Source organism: Schistocerca serialis, chromosome 1, assembly GCF_023864345.2.
Source record: "Schistocerca serialis cubense isolate TAMUIC-IGC-003099 chromosome 1, iqSchSeri2.2, whole genome shotgun sequence".
In the NCBI taxonomy this organism is placed as follows: Eukaryota; Metazoa; Arthropoda; class Insecta; order Orthoptera; family Acrididae; genus Schistocerca; species Schistocerca serialis.
In genome coordinates, this window is record NC_064638.1 from 919,067,628 (window position 1) to 919,090,513 (window position 22,886).

Genomic DNA, 22,886 nt, shown 5'->3' on the forward strand with positions numbered 1-22,886 from the left:
TTGATGAAATGTATGATGAGATAAAAGAAATTATTCAGATTGTGAAGGGACACGAAAATTTAATAGTCATGAATGACTGGAATTCGAGAGTAGGAAAAGGGAGAGAAGGAAACATAGTAGGTGAATATGGAGTGGGGCTAAGAAATGAAAGAGGAAGCCGCCTGGTAGAATATTGGACAGAGCATAACTTAATCATAGCCAACACTTGGTTCAAGAATCATAAAAGAAGACTGTATACATGGAAGAAGCCTGGAGATACTGACAGGTTTCAGACAGATTATATAATGGTAAGACAGAGATTTAGGAACCAGGTTTTAAATTGTAAAACATTTCCAGGGGCAGATGTGGACTCTGACCACAATCTATTGGTTATGAACTGTAGATTAAAACTGAAGAAATTGCAAAAAGGTGGGAATTTAAGGACATGAGACCTGGATAAACTGAAAGCACCAGAGGTTGTACAGAGTTTGAGGGAGAGCATAAGAGAACAATTGACAAGAATGGGGGAAAGAAATACAGTAGAAGAAGAATGAGTAGCTTTGAGGGATGAAGTAGCAAAGGCAGCAGAGGACCACGTAGGTAAAAAGACGAGGGCTAGTAGAAATCCTTGGGTAACAGAAGAAATATTGAATTTAAATGATGAAAGGAGAAAATATAAAAATGCAGTAAACGAAGCAGGCAAAAAAAATACAAACGTCTCAAAAATGAGATCGACAGGAAGTGCAAAATGGCTAAGCAGGGATGGCTAGAGGACAAATGTAAGGCTGTAGAGGCTTATCTCACTAGGGGTAGGATAGATACTGCCTACAGGAAAATTAAAGAGACCTTTGGTGATAAGAGAACGACTTGTATGAATATCAAGAGCTCAGATGGAAACCCAGTTCTAAGCAAAGAAGGGAAAGCAGAAAGGTGGAAGGAGTACGTAGAGGGTCTATACAAGGGCGATGTACTTGAGGACAATATTATGGAAATGGAAGAGGCTGTAGATGAAGATGAAATGGGAGATATGATACTGCGTGAAGAGTTCGACAGAGCAGTGAAAGACCTGAGTCGAAACAAAGCCCCGGGAGTAGACAACATTCCATTAGAACTACTGACAGCCTTGGAAGAGCCAGTCCTGACAAAACTCTACCATCTGGTGAGCAAGATGTATGAGACAGGTGAAATACCCTCAGACTTCAAGAAGAATATAATAATTCCAATCCCAAAGAAAGCAGGTGTTGACAGATGTGAAAATTACCAAACTATCAGTTTAATAAGTCACGGCTGCAAAATACTAACATGAATTCTTTACAGACGAATGGAAAAACTAGTAGAAGCCGACCTCGGGGAAGATCAGTTTGGATTCCGTAGAAATATCGGAACATATGAGGCAATACTGACCCTACGACTTATCTTAGAAGCTAGATTAAGGAAAGGCAAACTTACATTTCTAGCATTTGTAGACTTAGAGAAAGCTTTTGACAATGTTGACTGGAATACTCTCTTTCAAATTCTGAAGGTGGCAGGGGTAAAATACAGGATGCGAAAAGCTATTTACAATTTGTACAATTTATAAGAGTCGAGGGACATCAAAGGGAAGCAGTGGTGGGGAAGGGAGTGAGACAGGCTGGTAGCCTCTCCCCAATGTTATTCAATCTGTATATTGAGCAAGCAGTGAAGGAAACAAAAGAAAAATTCAGAGTAGGTATTAAAATCCATGGAGAAGAAATAAAAACTTTGAGGTTCACCGATGACATTGTAATTCTGTCAGAGACAGCAAAGGAAAGGACTTGGAAGAGCAGTTGAACGGAATGTATAGTGTCTTGAAAGGAAGATGTAAGATGAACATCAACAAAAGCAAAACGAGGATAATGGAATGTAGTCAAATTAAGTCGGGTGATGCTGAGGGAATTAGATTAGGAAATGAGACACTTAAATTAGTAAACGAGTTTTGCTATTCGGGGAGCAAAATAACTGATGATGGTTGAAGTAAAGAGGATATAAAATGTAGACTGGCAATGGCAAGAAAAGCATTTCCGAAGAAGAGAAATTTGTTAACATCGAGTATAGATGTAAGTGTCAGGAAGTCATTCTGAAAGTATTTGTATGGAGTGTAGCCATGTATGGAAGTGAAACTTGGACGATAAATATTTTGGTCAAGAAGAGAATAGAATCTTTCGAAATGTGGTGCTACAGAAGAATGCTGAAGATTAGATGGGTAGATCACATAACTAATGAAGAAGTGTTGAATAGGACTGGGGAGAAGAGAAGTTTGTGGCACAACTTGACTAGAAGAAGGGATCGGTTGGTAGGACATGTTCTGAGGCATCAAGAGATCACGAATTTAGTATTGGAGGGCAGTGTGGAGGGTAAAAATCATAGAGTGGGACCAAGAGGCGAATACACTAAGCAGATTCAGAAGGATGTAGGTTGCAGTAGATACTGGGAGATGAAGAAGCTTGCACAGGATAGAGTAGCATGGAGAGCTGCATCAAACCAGTCTCAGGACTGAAGACCACAACAACAACAACCGTCTTGAACCAAAAGAGTCCTATCATCATATCTAATAATCATAAGAACAAAACTGTTGGTACAAAAAGTTTTAAGTCATAGTTCAAAATCTGCAGTTGACTCACAAAAGTTACCCTCTGCCAAGCTGCGCCTTTCTACTGTCTGCAAACTTCATAAATTATAGTACGCTTTAACATGAAAAAGCACTCTCTGAATACAACTGAATTAGAACACTTTTTGCCACATTCCTTTTAATGAAATACGAGTCGCAAATAAATCATAGTTGCTACTTTACAGTTTGAAATTTCCAGATAGGAAACAATGTAACCAAATGTTCATGTCACAATCAATGTTAACTCTTTCATTACTAAATTAATTAAAATTTCACATATTACTCTACAAACTGGTTTTCTGCTTTTGGAATGGATGCTGAGGGAGGCCACATTTCTGTATTATTGTTGTTTATAGTTTTATAATTATTTTAAATGGGTCATATGTGTCCCACTGAAATCAAGGAGGAATAAATAGTTCCCTAAATTTATTCCTCCTTGAGTACAGAGAGAAATTTATGTTCCACTTAATTTTTTCTTTAACTAGTGATTCTGTAAAAAGAAGAAAGTAAGTACCATTATTATATCACATAAATTCCAAGACAATAAGCCAAGATAATAAGCATTGTCAGCTGCTCACCAGCTGAAAGATATAAGATTCATCACAACAGAGACTGAGATGGTACAACCTCAGCTATAGCCTGCTCTGCATTCACAGCAGAACAGAGTATCTGACTGCAAATAATATACTGTCCAAGTCACAGTATGGGTTTCTTAAGGCTTCTGATATACAGAAAGCTATTTACACTTACAGTGACAATGTACTTACTTCATTAGATAATAAGTTAGAGGCTACTGGCATTTTCTTTGACCTGTCAAGAGCCTTTGACTGTATGAACCACAGCATTGTCTTAAGTAAATTAGAATATTATGGTCTTGCCGGCAATGCTGTGAAATGGTTGGAATTTTAACTAACTAACAGGAAACAAAGTGTGTCATTGCAAAATATTTGTGTAGTAAGCAGTCAGTCTTCAACTGGTTGGGAATGAATTACATGTGTTTTTTCTCAAGGTTCTATCTTGGGACCACTGCTTTCTCTTGTATACAATAATGACCTCTCATCTGTTACATTGCCAAATGCTAAGTGTGTTTTGTTTGTAGATGATACAAATATTGCAATAAGTAGCAAGTCGAGTACAGATTTACAAATAGTGCCAATCAAATTTTCACAGACATTAATAAATGGTTAAAAGCTAATTCACTGTCATTAAACTTTGAAAAGACCCACTATATGCAGTTCAGAACCTATAACAGATTTCCTTCCAGCATGTGTATAACATATGAAGACATGCGGATTGAAGAGGCTGACAGTGTTAAATTTGCGGGATTACAACTCAATAATAAAATCATTTGGGAAGGGCATAGCACAGAATCACTGAAGTGCCTAAATAAGTCTGTATTTGCAGTGAGAATGATGTCACATGTAGAAGATATAAATATAAAAAACTTACATACATTTCTTACTTTCATTCTATTATGTCATACAGGATCATATTCTGGGGTAACTCATCAAAAAGAGCAAAAGTTTTTGGCATGAAAAAGTGTGTAAGAAGAATCATTTGTGGTGTAAAATCAAGCTGGCCAGAATGGCCGTGCAGTTCTAGGCAGTCTGGAACCGCGTGACCACTACGGTTGCAGTTTCGAATCCTGCCTCGAGCATGGATGTGTGTGATGTCCTTAGGTTAGTTAGGTTTAAGTAGTTCTAAGTTCTAGGGGACTGATGACCACAGCAGTTCAGTCCCATAGTGCTCAGAGCCATTTGAACCATTTTTGTAAATTCAAGAACTTCACATGGAAATCTGTTCAAGGAACTTGGCATTCTAACCACTGCTTCTCAGTACATTTATTCCTTAATGCTTTTACACTGTAAATGAATAAATACAAAAAAAATTTTTGTATGTTAAACCAATGTAGTCTCATACAGAAGAAATTTGTATATTATCTCTTGGTGTATAGTGTAACAACATTTTTTATTTAAGTATTCATCATTAACTGAGATATTAATTTGTGTTATTATGTACAAAGGTATAATTATATAAAAACTGTTAAAATTAACATAAAAATCCAAATATCTCTTGCACATTGTGCAGCTGAAGATGAAAATGGATCAATAAATGAAATCAAATGGAATGAATTTTGTTGCAAATAATATATCTCTATTTCCAGCCAATTGCTCAATTCAAAATATCAATACTAGGAATAAGAACAATCTACATAAAGAGCTAAAATCACTTACTTTGGTCCAGAAAGTGGTTATATATTCAGAAGCACACATTTTCAACGAATTTCCAACAACCATTACTAACTTGGTTTCAGATAAAGCAAGGTTCAAAGAAAGTTTGTAAGAGTTTACTCTACAGATGAATATCTTAACAGGAACTATTAGACCAGCTTAAGTAAAAACGTCTGTTAGATTTCAGTTTAGACATCTCTTGGTCACAACAGTCAATATTAGGTATTTTGTGCATGATAAAGTTATTAAAAATGCAGAACAATATTTCATTCTGACAGTGTAGTAAATCTGTAAATAGTAGCAATTCCAGTTAACTGTAATGTATTCACCTATTTTGATAATCTCCTGACAAATGATCAGAGTATTAGATATTGTATTCAAATGTTTTATGTTTTTTATGTTATCACAAATCACCACAAGTTTTTAGAGTTTTCTGTTTCATATCAAATCAAGGCAAATAAAATAACATTACAGAACTGAATAAAATATATTAATGTAAAAATTTTGACACAACTATGAACAAAAGCCACTATTAGAAATTCTCTACACACACACAGGTCATAAGGCAAACCCACTTAACAAATTTAAAAGTGTTCTACCAATAAATAGCTGCACAAATCTAAGTATTTCTCGCAAACAGAGTAAAAAAAGCAATAAATACCTTTATTGAGTTTAGCTATTGCAGTAATGTAAAAAAATTACACAAAACTGTCAGAACACAAGGCACTGAACATGCAACTGAAACAATTAAGCAATATCTCATGAATTAGGTGCCACAAAATGAGCCTGTTGGTTCCAAACAGTTGATACATTCAATGCTAGATTGCAGTACCAAACAGATGTGGGACTTTTGTATCCCTGTGAACTTAGAGAAATAAATTTCTGCATGGGACACATGTCCCCCTGGTCAGGAAATGTGAAAACATGGTATTAAGGTATATGTGTTTGTATTATTTAATGTTGTGTGCCTGATCTTTATCATGGTTTCCAGATTTATAAGTGTCAATTGTTATTAATTAAGCTAAGAAAAATTTTAATGATTTAATCTCCTTGATTTTTCACTAAATAATTAAAGAAATAGCTTCTTCACAGGGCTTCTTAGGGGATCAGTCAATTTCATACCCTATACTGCCTGATTCTCAAGCTTTCTGAATTCATTACTGACTCCATTTATTCTTAGAAAAAAATAAAATAAAACTATGGCTGGCCTTCACAATAGAAATTACTATTAGACTTAATACTGCAGTACCAGTTAAAGCTGTACAAATACAAGTAACTGGAAAGTATGTCTCTGAAACAAAGTAAATATCTCCATATTCACAGTGAGAAGAAAAATAATTTTTGATGCAAATTAGCATAAAAATAGCATTTACTCTGGTATAGCTAAATGAGAAAACCAAAATAGCAAAAAGTCAAATTAAATTTTAATATTTTGGTATTATTAGATTCTAATATTGTTAATTTATTAATTATATTTTGTAATTCAACTTAAATTATTATGAATTGATGGCTTCATTTGTTTCACTCTGTTAACTATGTGAAATGAACATTACCTGCTGCAGGGTAGAGCCCTTCTTCAGTAGTGACACTTGTCAGCCAAGGCAAGTCTTGTACAGAACCTTCAGTTATTAAGTGTGCTGGGTGTTTACTCAAGAATGGCTTTTTCCCTGCAATTTCCACTGTTGGTCCAAAGGGAGTGAATGGGTTGTATCGCCACACCTATCAAAAGCAGATTACTGTAACAATTTTTGCTAGTCTAACCACTCATGGAAGATGCAGTTCAGCACAACAGTTATAAAGAGAAGGAATTTCATTGATGATTGGTATCTGAATGATGTTTCTTATTTTGTCATGTTACTGCATTTTCTGAGGCCCTCAACTCATACATACATTCAAACGTGGTCTTTTGGAAATCCCATAATGAAGCACACCCTGGAGGGATGTGTCTAATATAGCTCAACATAATACAGATAACCAAGAATATAATATCCGTGAAGTAGAAAATGAAAATTGAAGTAAACTACTCCCCCCCCCCCTTTTTTTTTTTTTCTTTTTTGTTTTAGCTTATGCACGTAACAGTGCTCTGTAATAAAAGTGCTTATGTGGAAAATATAATTGCCAACATTGTTAAAAGCAAAAGTTTCTTACTTATTTCTCTGTGAAACTATGAGGAAAAATTACTGGCGTACAAAATTCGCCGCCCGGTAGAATACAAAATCCTGCCCAATCACTGAATCTAGGCTACACAGAAACAATATAAGACATGTTGAGCAAACCACAATCAACTGACAGGAACTGAAATATGATAAACTGTCAAGGTAAAAGCTGATCTTCACTATTTTCAAAGCCATAGGCACCAACATTTGTCGAGAAAAGACAGATATCTAAATGTTAACACTGTATTACAAAAGGATTTGTAAAGCTTTTATATAATGTTTCTATTGTTATTAACAATATTTCATATATTTTTCTAATTCATTAGACTGGTAACCTGAAAGGGACTGTGCCTATGGGATGTTGTAAGTACTATTGTTCATACTATTGTGCAGGAGTCGAACTCTAAGCTACCAGTAGTATATAATTCTCAGAAAAATCATTTAGTACTGTTTCTTGTCTGAACATGTCCACCACTTCCAAAACTTTATTTATCCCACTCAAATGTTGGATTATTGAAGTCCTCTGGAATGATGAGGAGATTTGTAGTAGTGAGATAGGATTCTCTCCAAAGGTTTTAGTTACTTATGGAGCTCCAAAGGTTTTAGTTACTTATGGAGGTACGTCTAGTCATCATTATAAGGGTGCAGTGATAAATGTATGCCATCCTTGATACTGAAACTTGCCTAAACAATTCTGCATGGAACCTCAATTTCTATTTCAGTAGAGCTGAGTTTTTTGTCTACTATGAGTATGTGACCTCCATTTCCCTTTTGAATATATACTTAGATTTACTCCAAAAATATCACTACTGTCAATTTTGGGTTTTAGCTAGCTGTAAGTACTTGGTATTATATGGGTTTCACTACTTTTTAGGAGTGATTTAAATTCTGTCATTTTGTTTTTAATGCTTCAGCAGTCTATACCTAATGTTATAATATTTTTTGTGTGATCAGAGAGTGTGAATGGCAGGAGGGAGGGGAGCAGACAACTCATTTGGATCTTACATTAATACTTCAGGGTCTCTATCTGGATCATATGCAGAACTGCTTTGTTGCCATTTTTACTTTGCTAATCATTGTTGCTACAACTGTTTTGCAGTCACTGACACAATTTTCAGTTTAATCATCTTCAAAATGTCAGGTCTGTTTGTTTCTGTTAGATTAAAATATTTCAACTCTAAATGGGACTCTAAGCTACTAGTAGTATGTAGTTCTCAGGAAAAGCATTTAGTACTGTTTCATGTCTGGACAACACCACCACTTACAAAACTTTAAGTATTCCACTCAAATGCTGGATGGTTGAAGTCTGCTTGAATGATGGGAACATTTGTAGTAGTGGGGTAGGATTTTCTCTAAAGGTTTATGTTACATCTTGAGGTGAGTCTAGTCATCATCATAAGTGTGCAGTCATAAATGTATGCCACCCTTGATACTGAAACTTGCATAAACAATTTTGCATGGAGCCTCAATTTCCCAAGTTTTTTGTCTATTCTGAGTATGTGACCTCAATTTCCCTTCTGATACATACTTACATTTACTCCAAAACTATCACTGCTATCAATTTCAAGTTTTAGCCAGCTTTACATACTTCGTATTATATGGGTTCCATTACTTTCTAGGAGTGATTCAAACACTGTCATTTTGTTTTTAATCCTTCAGCAGTTGATAACTAAAGCTATAATACTTTTTTTATGTGTTTGGAGAAAGAGGGTTGGTGGGACAGGGGCATACACATTATTTGGATCTTACATTAATACTTCAGGCTTCACTCAGCTATCATTCATTATCTGGATCATATGGAGATATGCTTTGTTGCCCTTTTTACTTTGCTAACCATTGTTGCTATAACTGTTTTGCAGTCACTGACACAAGTTTCAATGTGAACATCTTCAAAAACAACACGTCTATTTGTTTCTGTTAAACTAAAATATTTCTAATCTGAGTGGAATTCTAAGTTACCAGTAGAATGTAATTCTCAGAAGAAGCACTGTTTCATGCCTGGACATGTCCACCACTGGCAGAACTTTGTTTATCCCACTCAAATGTTGGATTATTGAAGTCCTCTTGAATGATGAGAACATTTATAGTAACGAGATAGGATTGTATCTAAAGGTTTCAATTACTTTTGGGGGTAAGTCTAGTCATCATTATAAGGGTGCAGTAATAAATGTATGCCACCCTTGATAATGAAACTTGCCTAAACAGTTTTGCATGGAGCCTCAATTTCTATTTGAGTAGTAGAGCTTAGTTTTTTGTCTATTGTCAGCATGTGACCTCCATTTCCCTTTTGAATATATACTTAGATTTACTCCAAAAATATCACTACTGTCAATTTTGTGTTTTAGCCAGCTTCACATACTTGGTATTATATGGGTTCCACTACTTTTTAGGAGTGATTCAAATCCTGTCATTTTGTTTTTAATGCATCAGCAGTTGATAACTAAAGTTATAATATTTTTTGTGCATGCTGAGGGTGTGCATGGGAGGGGGGAAGGGAGCATTAATACTTCAGGATCCCAAATAGCTATCATTATCTGGATCATATGCAAAGCTACTTAACCTAAAAATCCCATGTATGCTTCCCACAAACAGTCAGCTACCTTGGTAGCAGACTATAATAAGTAGTGCATCCCTGACCCATTTATCAGTAATCTATAATGGTGTGCATTTAGGACACTGCAGCTTGTCACAGAAACTTTACAGTCTTTGGTCCAAGCATTCCAGTCAATGCATGGGGTCACTATCAATGCAGGGGAACACTTGAAATTGTGTACTTCATTGAAATTCCATGTGCTAGGCTGGACGTTTCAGCCGTTCTTACCATGCATTGAAAGGATCCACGTTTTGACTCTGTGATAGATCTTACTTTGGTTTAGCCATAAGTATATGTCTTGTAATAAATACTGAAACACTGTGCAGGGCAAATACAAAATAAAAAATGTCTGTGCCAAAAAAGATATGCATGAAAAGAAAAATAAACATGTATCTCTATTCTTATGTTTCCTTAAGTTTATGTCAAATTTTTCACTCTTCATCTATCTGTCTCTTTTCGTCAGTAATTCTGGGTGGACGTATTGCATATATATCAGACAACAATATGTATTTGTGTAGAAATTTTTTGACATATCTTCTGGAAAGGGAGGCAGTTTCTTTCATTTTTTAATTGTTTCAATCTGAAAATGATACCTGGATACATATGACAACATTATTTATGATTGTATTATACTGAATTCTTTATCATGGAGATGGATGCTGTGTCTTCTTCTCCAAGAAAGAAGAGGTAGATATCACTCTGTTCAAAGTACAGTTAATACACTCCTGGAAATGGAAAAAAGAACACATTGACACCGGTGTGTCAGACCCACCATACTTGCTCCGGACACTGCGAGAGGGCTGTACAAGCAATGATCACACGCACGGCACAGCGGACACACCAGGAACCGCGGTGTTGGCCGTCGAATGGCGCTAGCTGCGCAGCATTTGTGCACCGCTGCCGTCGGTGTCAGCCAGTTTGCCGTGGCATACGGAGCTCCATCGCAGTCTTTAACACTGGTAGCATGCCGCGACAGCGTGGACGTGAACCGTATGTGCAGTTGACGGACTTTGAGCGAGGGCGTATAGTGGGCATGCGGGAGGCCGGGTGGACGTACCGCCGAATTGCTCAACACGTGGGGCGTGAGGTCTCCACAGTACATCGATGTTGTCGCCAGTGGTCGGCGGAAGGTGCACGTGCCCGTCGACCTGGGACCGGACCGCAGCGACGCACGGATGCACGCCAAGACCGTAGGATCCTACGCAGTGCCGTAGGGGACCGCACCGCCACTTCCCAGCAAATTAGGGACACTGTTGCTCCTGGGGTATCGGCGAGGACCATTCGCAACCGTCTCCATGAAGCTGGGCTACGGTCCCGCACACCGTTAGGCCGTCTTCCGCTCACGCCCCAACATCGTGCAGCCCGCCTCCAGTGGTGTCGCGACAGGCGTGAATGGAGGGACGAATGGAGACGTGTCGTCTTCAGCGATGAGAGTCGCTTCTGCCTTGGTGCCAATGATGGTCGTATGCGTGTTTGGCGCCGTGCAGGTGAGCGCCACAATCAGGACTGCATACGACCGAGGCACACAGGGCCAACACCCGGCGTCATGGTGTGGGGAGCGATCTCCTACACTGGCCGTACACCACTGGTGATCGTCGAGGGGACACTGAATAGTGCACGGTACATCCAAACCATCATCGAACCCATCGTTCTACCATTCCTAGACCAGCAAGGGAACTTGCTGTTCCAACAGGGCAATGCACGACCGCATGTATCCCGTGCCACCCAACGTGCTCTAGAAGGTGTAAGTCAACTACCCTGGCCAGCAAGATCTCCGGACCTGTCCCCCATTGAGCATGTTTGGGACTGGATGAAGCGTCGTCTCACGCGGTCTGCACGTCCAGCACGAACGCTGGTCCAATTGAGGCGCCAGGTGGAAATGGCATGGCAAGCCGTTCCACAGGACTACATCCAGCATCTCTACGATCGTCTCCATGGGAGAATAGCAGCCTGCATTGCTGCGAAAGGTGGATATACACTGTACTAGTGCCGACATTGTGCATGCTCTGTTGCCTGTGTCTATGTGCCTGTGGTTCTGTCAGTAATTCTGGGTGGACGTATTGCATATATATCAGACAACAATATGTATTTGTGTAGAAATTTTTTGACATATCTTCTGGAAAGGGAGGCAGTTTCTTTCATTTTTTAATTGTTTCAATCTGAAAATGATACCTGGATACATATGACAACATTATTTATGATTGTATTATACTGAATTCTTTATCATGGAGATGGATGCTGTGTCTTCTTCTCCAAGAAAGAAGAGGTAGATATCACTCTGTTCAAAGTACAGTTAATACACTCCTGGAAATGGAAAAAAGAACACATTGACACCAGTGTGTCAGACCCACCATACTTGCTCCGGACACTGCGAGAGGGCTGTACAAGCAATGATCACACGCACGGCACAGCGGACACACCAGGAACCGCGGTGTTGGCCGTCGAATGGCGCTAGCTGCGCAGCATTTGTGCACCGCTGCCGTCGGTGTCAGCCAGTTTGCCGTGGCATACGGAGCTCCATCGCAGTCTTTAACACTGGTAGCATGCCGCGACAGCGTGGACGTGAACCGTATGTGCAGTTGACGGACTTTGAGCGAGGGCGTATAGTGGGCATGCGGGAGGCCGGGTGTGATCATGTGATGTATCTGACCCAAGGAATGTGTCAATAAAGTTTCCCCTTCCTGGGACAATGAATTCACGGTGTTCTTATTTCAATTTCCAGGAGTGTATATTGATCAATTTAGACTGTTACTGTGGCAATCATGGCTAGAAACTGTGAAGGTCTGAACTTAGATGTGTGAATTGCTGCTGGTGAAAGTATCCATCAGCCACACACCTTGAAATAATCCACATTATTCTCACCTCCTTACAGCACCAGTGCTTAAATTTTAGGTATAACTTAGAGACCAGATGACAAGAATTCTACAGCTGGTTGCACTCTGCTCCTTCAATGGCTCCTAGAACAGCCTCTTGAATATGTTGAATGAAGCTTCCAAGAATACACACTGAATACATAAGTTCACACTTCTTATCCCTTGCCTCTTTCTTCCTAAAAATACTATTACTCATCAAACAAACTTCTGATGGTTAACAGACATATTTCTTTTAGTGCCTGCTTCTCCCTGTTTTGCAATACAATAGGTTTCCCAACAAGTGAAAGGTATTGCTCTGGTTCAGTTTGAATGAAAGACTGCACCTCATAGTTCTTGGTTACAGGGATGATTTTCATACTCGAAGTTCTTCCTGGTCCCTACTTCTGTACTGGGCCTCTAAATCTACCACTGCCACTGCCATTTCTAGCATAGAGTGAATAGCACCAGTTACTGACCTCTGGGTCCTTTGAACTTGTCAACAGCCTATCTGCAACACCCCCTCCCCCTCACTTGAATCCACTGGTGAAAGCAGTGCCCTCCACAATGCTTCTCCTTACACAATTGCACAAGTCATCATCATCTGTGTGAATGGGTTGACTGAAAGTGACATAAAAGTGTGTAGATACGCAGAATAATCATTAGTTTCAAGTGCAGCGCCACCAGCGACATTTGTGCTTACTCTCTTCCTCTCTTCTCTTTTTTGTTTTCCCGATGTTTGCTCTGTGTAAAACGCATTCTGAAGGTATTTTACAATTTTTTTCATGTAAGTACTTATTTGCAAGTCTGTGCCATTTCCCTTTTTTTTATGATTTCATTTGCTGCATTTGAAGTTTTCTATTTAGAGTTATTTATATTGTATGATGTTTATATGGTCTGTGTACAGTCGTTGTTATACAAAGATACTGGGCTTGGAAGTATTTTTCTATTAGAATTAGTAGACTGCTGATCAACAGGGATCCAATATTAATGATTAGTTTTCAACATTTTTGAATATTCTCTTCAACCTGACATGTAAAGGCTTGAGTCTTGTGAGCAGGGCATTTTAAGATCAGGTACATGCTGAGGATATTGTGCAGTTGGGTGGCATTATGATTACCTATATACTTGTATGTGTGTAGGACATTCAATAATTTATTCTGAAATTCTGTGTTTTCATGGCAGACACAGATATTTTTCATGTCTGCTCTATCATTTGCATCAAATGGGTTTGTAAAAGATTAGATAGTTATTTCTCCAAATGAGTCAACATCTGTTGATGTAGCATCAAAGAACTGGCTTCTTTTGATATCTACAGCTACATATCTACTCTGCCAGCCACCATATGGTGCACAGCAGAGTACACATGCCAGTAGTAGTCATTTCCTTTCCTACTCCACTCATGAATAGAGCAACAGAAAAACTGCTCCCTGTATGTCTCTGTGACAGTTCTAATTTCTCTTATCTTATCTTAATCATTCTTCAGTCTGCTTCAAATGCTGGTTCTCTAAATTTTTCTCATTAGTAATCCTAGTTTGCAGAGACTGCACCTTTACATAAAACAGTTTGTTTTCATTTGAACATTCTCTGTTGTGAATTAATAATTATTGTTGTAAAATATTTTCTCTTTAGATTGGAAATAATTATTCTTGCAGACACTGTACTTTACAATTTTTTATTATTTTTTTGAGAATTTTGCACTTAATATTTTATATTGTCATAAAAATCCCACATTATGATTTCTTAATTTGATAAGGGGCTGCTATTCTCAAGACTTGCTTTAGTGGATGTAATAATAATAATTATTAGTTTATATTGCTTCAGTGTATACATTTGTTGTTATTACTATTATTGACAATATTATGAAAAGGAAAGTTGCACTCGCCATATAGCGGAGATGCTGAGTCGCAGATAGGCACAACAAAAAGAGTGTTACAAATAAATAAATAAAGTTTTCGGCCACTAAGGCCATCATCAACAACTGATGTAGACACACACACACACACACACACACACACACACACACACACACACACACACACACACACACACACTCACACACACATGACCCCAGTCTCAGGCAACTGAAACCACACTTCAGTGTGACAATCTTTTTGTTGTGCCTATCTGCGACTCAGCGTCTCTGCTATATGGTGAGTAGCAACTTTCCTTTTCATAATATTGTTACATTCCATCCTGGATTTTCCATTGTTTGATTGATGCTATTATTTCTTTTATCCACAGACTGGTAATATTTCACAGGTATCCGAGTTTTTAAAGAGCATCTGCACACTGGTACAAGTGAAAGGTTACACCTGCTGGCTATAATGAGCGAAACTGGAACACTTTTCACTATTACTATGCTTATCTTGTCTTGACTGATTTTTGAGGAGACCAACTTCCATTTTGGCATACCCTGTTACACGGACTTGTCATCCTTCACTTTAAATTTATATTTATGTAAGAATTAACTTGTGTTTCAGCATTACCATGAGTGTAGCTAGAATTAAGGTTTTTACTGTACATAGGATTGAAAGAAAATTGTGTTGGTTTATAATTCTTATAAAAAGAATTATAGTATCCATTGCAAACATTAAGTCAGTTTTCAAATGGGTACTTGATCATTTGCACATCAATGTCTGCATTTTGAAGAAAACCTATGGTATAAATTGTCAATATGGAAGAAGGAAGATTTCTTCTATCCTTAGTAGATGTACAGGTTTGTGTATGATGCTCACTTTGTCAACATGCCTAATAGGATCATTTCAAGTTTAAAATGTGACCACAATGTCACTTTAGAGCAGCAAGGTTTGTCAAAGTGGGATGCTGCCCACCCAATTAGCATGACAACAGCTAAGTGATTTGAACATCCTACTTCTCTTGTGATATACAAAATACTGAAATCTGCTCCATTGTTGTTACCTGGTCAACAACACCAACTGATAACCACTAACTACAAATTATGGTTCATAGGTACCCTGAAGAGAATACAGGATAACTATGTACTGCCTTTTTTGAGCAGCCTGTGGCAGTTGTAAGTGTGGGGAAGTGGGGGAGGGGGGGGATGAAAGAGTGGGAGGGAGTGTCGAGGGAATCTCAGGCAGTACACAACTATCTTCACACATTCAATGTAGTCTCTAGGTGTCCATTATGAACAATAGATAAAACCCTCACAGCACCATGCTGTGTAAAGAAGGTGGGTAAGGGAACATCTGAAATGGAATCTGGATCAGTGTCACTGAATTCTGTTCATGAGTGTAGGATTTGTCCAATGTTTGATGATCATTACAGAAGAATGAGGAGGTGGTCAGTTACCAATGAATGTCTTCACTATGCAGTCCCATAGGTTCAGCAGGGATGTGGGTCAATCATGTTATGGGTCATGGATATTTAAAAATGTCAGATGCCTCTCATTGGTAATAAAGGTAATTAATTATGGAGACAGGACCCTACAATTTCAGCAATTGCTTCAATATTCAAGACGCCATTCCATAAGCACTCCATGGCCATCTTGTAAACATATTCTTTCAGCTGGCAGTACTCGAATGAATGGAATTGTTTGTTGCATCTGCTGAGATGGATTCAACTGAGCATGCTTGGGATCACTTGAAATGTACAGTGTGCTGTTGCAGGAATCATCTCACATACTGGATAACCTTGTGAGAGCTGCTGTTGAGAGTGGGAGAGATTTGAGTAGCAACGTTTTGATCACCCTTAGGATCAAGAAAAGTCCAAGAGTCTTACAGTGCATGGGGTAAAGGAACGTGTTATCCAGTGACAGATTCTGATTTCACAGATATGCAAGGCTATGCATATTTCAACAGATTAACTGCCTTTTTGTTCTTCTTTTGCTTTTATTTCACAAGAGGGTTTTTCAGGTTCATAAGGCTATTATTTCATTCTCTGCTTCCCTTGAATGTAAACCTACACATGTTAACATATATGCAAGTGCTGTGAAACTAGTTTTAGCAGTTGATTCTTGATTTATACAATATTAGTTTTTAATTAATATTATAACAGATTTATTAAAGATTTTACTTTTAATTTAGACATTGTATTTATATTCATAAAAAAAACTTTTAGATAAACTGACTTTGTTTTTAGACTATAGACATTAAATTCATTTCCCCATCTAATGTAGACTGGGATAAATACAAAACTAAGCAATGTAAAGTGACTGACTATAAAAGATAAAATGATACGCAACCTGTATTTTGACTTCACTTATTCGAAAAAGGGTATTTATCTTTATGTTAAAAACTAAGCAGTAATGTCATTAATAAAATACAGTGCTCTGTAGAATGTAAAATTCGAGAATTTTTCATGTTTCCAAGTTGTGGGAGAACCACCAGCTTTTCATCATTAGCGATGGCTTTATTTATATTTGTAACACCTCCTAGTACTATATGGATGATTATTCCAACTTGGACTATATCAAATCACATATGTAAAGACATGTTTTTCATGGATCCCACTTTCTTCATGAAGTAAATGCTAATACTACTGCAAAGCTAGATGTAGGATTTGTTGTTTGCATAGCTTAGGCCTTGTGAAGTATATCAAGTACAGGTGTAAGTTCTTTCTGAGGATGTCATTCACATCATCCTGTGACATCATAGTTTATTATTCACAGTGCATTGCAAATACCTGTGGCCTCATCAGAATTTTTTATTTGATGTAATTCACATCCTCAGCTATAGTTTATGATCTACCAAAGTGGAAAGCATCATACATTGTTAGGTACTCAATTATGTTGTGGGAATATCATGGATGTATTGAATCTAACATATGATTTTTCTTTCAGTAATACCACTCTCTTAAGTTAAATTAAATAAGTAACAGAATCTGTATCTATCTGTGAGTTTTTATAATTAAATGAAAAAAAAAAAATACTCAGACTAGCATACGGCAGTTATTGGATAACAACAATATGTAGAGATATACATACAAAAATCTGATGATAATGAAAGATGACACACTCACATTCACTTGTACAAATACATCCTATTTTGTTTTTCTAGTACCTGGAAGTGTTTAGTCATCTCAACAAGTTGCCTTGCTGGTCTTGACTTAAGACATTTCAGAATATCCTTGTGAGCAGCAGCTTCACACCCAACAAGACTGACTAACTTATCTGACTTCTCCCTTGAGCCTTCAGTTATTGCCCATGGTACAAGGCTTGATCCACTAAATGACATCCCCTTCTGAAACAAGCCTGTTACAAATTATGGCAGTAGAAAATGGATGTTATATACATAAGAATAACAAATATATTATTGGTTTGAACTGCCCATAACACTAAAATAAATATTCAAATAGTCATGTTAGAGAATATTATAAGAGGGAGCACAAAAATGACACTCATTGAAAACTGTGCACTGTATTCAACAGGAAAGCAAATAAATAAATATTCCCAAATGTACAACTGTATGATTTGTTTACATTTACATAAACTTCAAGTCAAATAACCTGCAACCATTGTCAAATGGTGATTGAATCTCACTTGTGTATAGCACTGTCATTATGTTTTCACACTGCTGGCTATAATGTAACTGATGCACTGTCCATCATGAAATAAGGTAATATTTACATCCCACATATGCTGCACCAACTTCAACCTCATAATGGTCAACTCTTGCTCTGTACATGGTTGTAAGCTGCCATCTTTATTGAAGATGTTTTCTAACACATTATGTGTATTGTAAGTGTAGGGCAAAGAGTGCACATGTGCAAAAAACACCAGAAAGAACACATGAGGTTATATGCTTGTGCTACCCTAAGAAATCAATCATGGCAAAATACATTGTACAAAATGGACACTGAATTATACTTAATGGCACTTCTTTTTTACGTGAGTACATGGTTTCCAGTACATTATAACATAAGAAGTGACTGAAATTAAAACCTTAAAAAACACCCCTTAATAAAGATGACAGCTTGTAACTCAGTACAGCATGGAATCTGGCCATCATGACACTGAAGAGAGTGTGTCAGATATATGATGTAAATAGTATCTTCTTTGATGATTCAGCAATAGTATTATCACAGCTGAGAACAAGAATGAGGCCATTCGTGATACAGCTGTTAGTTACCTCTTGACAATGGCTGGGGAGAAAACTGCTTGGTCAAAAGCTCATGGGAATTTAAGCATGTAATGCAGCTGAAATCTTGGGAATACTTTATTACTTAATATTGCCATGAGACCATTAAACTAAATACTCAATAAAATACATGATCCCAATGTTATAAAATATAACAACAAAAATAATCAGTTATTGATAATACAATGTAAATGAAAAGATTAAAAAAAGTTATACAGCCTTAGCAATCAAGGCAAATGTATTTGCTCATATGCAGAATCTTTACAATTATACACAACCACTCTCACTTCGGCCTTCACCGGATGTAATTATCCCAACAGCCTAGTTCAAAAGAAGATTTATTGGGCCATCACATCCAATCCTGGTACTGCTGATCCCTCCAAAAAATAACTTCAGGACACACCACTTGTCACCTAGTATTATCCTAGTCTTGAATGCATCAATCAGCTACTTCGACGAGACCATGACTTCCTAAAATCATGTCCTGAAATGAGATCCATCCTGCCTGAGATTTTTCCCACCACACCTAGAATAGCTTTTTGTCGACCTTCCAATTTCAGCAATATCCTTGTCAGACCCTAGACTCCTTCTGCACCCATCTCCATACCCTCTGGCTCCTACCCCTGTGACTGTCCCTACTGCAAGACTTGTCCTGTATACTCTCCTACAACCATCTATTCCAGCCATGCAATTGGCAAAACATATACTATCAAAGGGAGAGCCACCTGTGAAATGACACATGTCATATACCAGTTGTTATGTAAAGACTGTTCAGCCCTTTACATTGGCATGACTACCACCAAATTATCAATTAGGATGAATGGACATTGGCAGAGGTACATAATGGCAACACGCAATATCCTGTTGCAAAGCATGCTCTACAACATGACAATTGTGACCTCAGTGCCTGTTTCACCACATGCAACATCTGGAGTCTTCCCCCAGACACCAATTTTTCAGAACTCTGCAAGGTGGGAACTAGCGTTACAATATGTCCTTGGTTCTCACCAGCCACCTGGCTTTAATTGACGTCAGTTTCTTTTGACTCAGCATTTATTCACAGTAACTACTCTTTTCTTCACACCATTTTAGTTTTCTACATCTTTCATTGTCTTACCCACCTATTTTTCACAGCCCCTCTCCCACCCCTATTACGTACTGTGCACTTAGCTTTTCACTCTTATTAACTTGTGAATGATGTTTTAGTAGTAATCTCTGTCTTGCACATTACCATGTCTTCCACCTTTAAGCTCTCAAGTTTTCAAATCTCATCCGATTCAGTGCCCAAAATCAGTTTTTCGTTCTCATCCCCTCTGGTAATATTCCCCTGACCCATGGTTCTGGGTGACTTTTCTAAGCTGTACCACTTTCCCTAAACCTCTCCAGTCCTTTTCCTTCACCCTTCTTCCTTCCCCTTCAATGCTTCTGCTTGAAGAAGGAGTCACTGGCTCCAAAAGCTTGTAAAAGTTAAATCTTGCCTGTTTGATGAGTAGACTTTTTTTTTTTTTTTTTAATCTATAATGTTATAAAATGATTTAACTGTCTGGCTCACAGCAAGCTAATATTTTCACTTCCAAATTCTTACTGTAATGTGTTTGCTACAACTTAGTGATGGATAGCTGTACCTGTCTCTAGGGAAGAAATGACACCAAAATGATACGTCAAGGACTTTTCACATGGGCAGAATAAAAATACAACAAGACAACAGTTATAACATGCAGTAGATAATTAACTGCATTAATCATGTATGCTACTCTCTATATTGACCAACAATACCACCATCATTTGCAAATAATAGAATCAGTATATAATATTTGATATTATTAAGACTGGAGCAAAGGAAAGACAGGAAGATGCTGGGCAACAGAACATAATGGAGAGCTTTTGTTCCAAATAGACTTGGTCACTAGTTGGAAACTACACAAGATGATGATGGGTTGCAAAAAGAAAAGAAAATGTTACTTTTTCTCAGGCTTAAACAAAGTTCCATCACTTACCTTTAGAATATGGAGATAAATAGTGGAAATGTACACTGGCTCCTCCAGCTGACGTCCCTGAAATAGTAATACTTTCAGGGTTACCCCCAAATCTTTCAATGTTTTTCTTGATCCATGATAAAGCCATTGACTGATCTTTAAGACCATTATTTCCTGGAAGCAATTCATGTTCCATGCTTAGAAAACCTGAAAATAAAAGAACAATGTCAATCTTTTTCCTTCTACTGTTAACTTCTGTGTTCAGTACAGAAATTCCAAATAAAGAAATAAAAACATTTCAACAAATTGGGTAATTTTACAGCACTTAATATGCCAATTATTACACTGGAAATAACTTAACTTCTGTATTCAGTACAGAAATTCCAAATAAAGAAATAAAAACATTTCAATAAATTGGGTAATTTTACAGCACTTAATATGCCAATTATTACACTGGAAATAACTACACCATGCTAGGAAACCGAGCGAGGTGGCGCAGTGGTTAGCACACTGGACTCGCATTCGGGAGGACAACGGTTCAATCCCGTCTCCAGCCATCCTGATTTAGGTTTTCCGTGATTTCCCTAAATCGTTTCAGGCAAATGCTGGGATGGTTCCTTTGAAAGGGCACGGCCGATTTCCTTCCCAATCCTTCCCTAACCCGAGCTTGTGCTCCGTCTCTAATGACCTCATTGTCGACGGGACGTTAAACACTAACCACCACCACCACCACCATGCTAGGAATGTTGTTGGGTAATTTTACAGCACTTAATATGCCAATTATTACACTGGAAATAACTACACCATGCTAGGAATGTTGTTAATTTAATTTTTCATCCTGGATAATGTAAAAAGACAGAACATCTTAGGATAGTCTCTTGCTCATATCTGAGTCATATACTGGGTGTCCCTCCTAAGAGCTCAATCACCGAAAACAAACACTGTTCATCATGTCTTTCTACCCAATGTCAATGGAAAGTGTCAGTTCATTTCCCATTACAAACAAAATGTTTTGAACAGGAATTTTGTGTGCCCATTCAATAGTGTGCTCCCAGGTTAGTTTAGTGTCATATATGTTTTAAAAGAAACAGTAAAGTGCAAAGAGTAACCAGCACTCCAGCAGCAACATGTGTGCTGCCCTTCCCCAGCTGTTTCCTACCATCATACAGCAGAGCTATTTCACATTCAAAATAATTTTATTTATTAGACAAAACAAATCAATGCTTTCATTTGATATCAGATGTTCCGTGAAAGAGGTGATAAGGAACATTTGTTGGGGCTGACTCCAGGTACACTTCTTAAAACCAAGTTTAAATACTGCTGAAACACCATAGGAAATATGCCTGACGATATTAGGGGAAACACCTTGTATCATATACAATGTATATGTAATGTAATTATGTTTGCATGTTCCATGTCTTCTTCTAAACACCTGGATTGATTTAAACAAAATTGGTACATGTAACACTTATCACCTGGAAAGAAGCACTATGGGGGTAAGGACCACCTAGCTCCCACTGGGGAGCTCCATCATACAAGAAATATGATGACATAAGAGTGTGCTTGAATAAACCACAACAATGTTGTCAAATAACTGAGACAGCAGATCTATAGAGTCTTTAATGGGAACATGCATGAACAATGACACTATCTCAAATCTGAGCATAATATCCCCTTCTCCAAGACCCAGGCATTTAATTTGACTGATGAAGTCAGCTGTATTCTTGATGTGGTGCACACAGTGACCAATGTGTGGGGTAAGGAGGGAGGCCAGATGTTTCACAAGTCTGTAAGTCGGTGATGGAATGACGCTCATGGTGGGGTGTAGAGGAGTGTTCTTCTTGTGAACCTTTGGAAGACCATACAATTTAGGTGATCAATGTGCCCAAGGAAGGACGTTTTTGATGACATTCTCTTCCAGTAAAGACCTCTTGAGAAGCTCTGACTTCTTCCTCATTACTCTTGAACTTGGGTCCTTTGGCAGTTTTTGATATGTCTCCTCCTCAGCATCAACCGAATCTTTGCGTTATAGTTGGCTTGTTCCATAATGATGGCTGCATTGCCCTTGTCAGATGGCAGGACTATGAGTTGTGGATCATTGCAGAGTTCAAAAAGATCATTATGCTCAGAAAGAACACATCTCATTTCTCGGCGAATTTCTTTTGCAGTTTCACTGGGCATCTTGTGAACTGCTTGTTCCACACCACTTATTATGTCAGCAAAAGGGATACTCTGCAGCAATGGTGCATAATTAAGTCCCTTCTTGAGAGCTGACACAGCATCCGTATTGATGATTCTTGTCGTCATGTTGATAACGGTGAGTTCTGTTGTTTTCCCGCTCTGGTCCATGCTGTTGCTGTGAAAGCCAACTGAAT

The 22,886-nt window shown here is 37.9% G+C and overlaps 1 protein-coding gene across 2 annotated transcripts in view; it reads right to left on the reverse strand.

The window, feature by feature from the left end:
* Positions 1-22,886, reverse strand: part of LOC126412333 (venom carboxylesterase-6-like) — a 237,306-nt gene that overhangs the window by 39,117 nt on the left and 175,303 nt on the right. For both annotated transcript variants that reach the window (XM_050081872.1, XM_050081861.1), the window contains exons 4-6: positions 20,533-20,718; positions 17,459-17,649; positions 6,390-6,555 (exon numbers count right to left, since the gene is read on the reverse strand). In XM_050081872.1, coding sequence (XP_049937829.1) covers positions 6,390-6,555; positions 17,459-17,649; positions 20,533-20,718 — 543 coding nt within the window. The remainder of the gene's footprint in view (positions 1-6,389; positions 6,556-17,458; positions 17,650-20,532; positions 20,719-22,886) is intronic.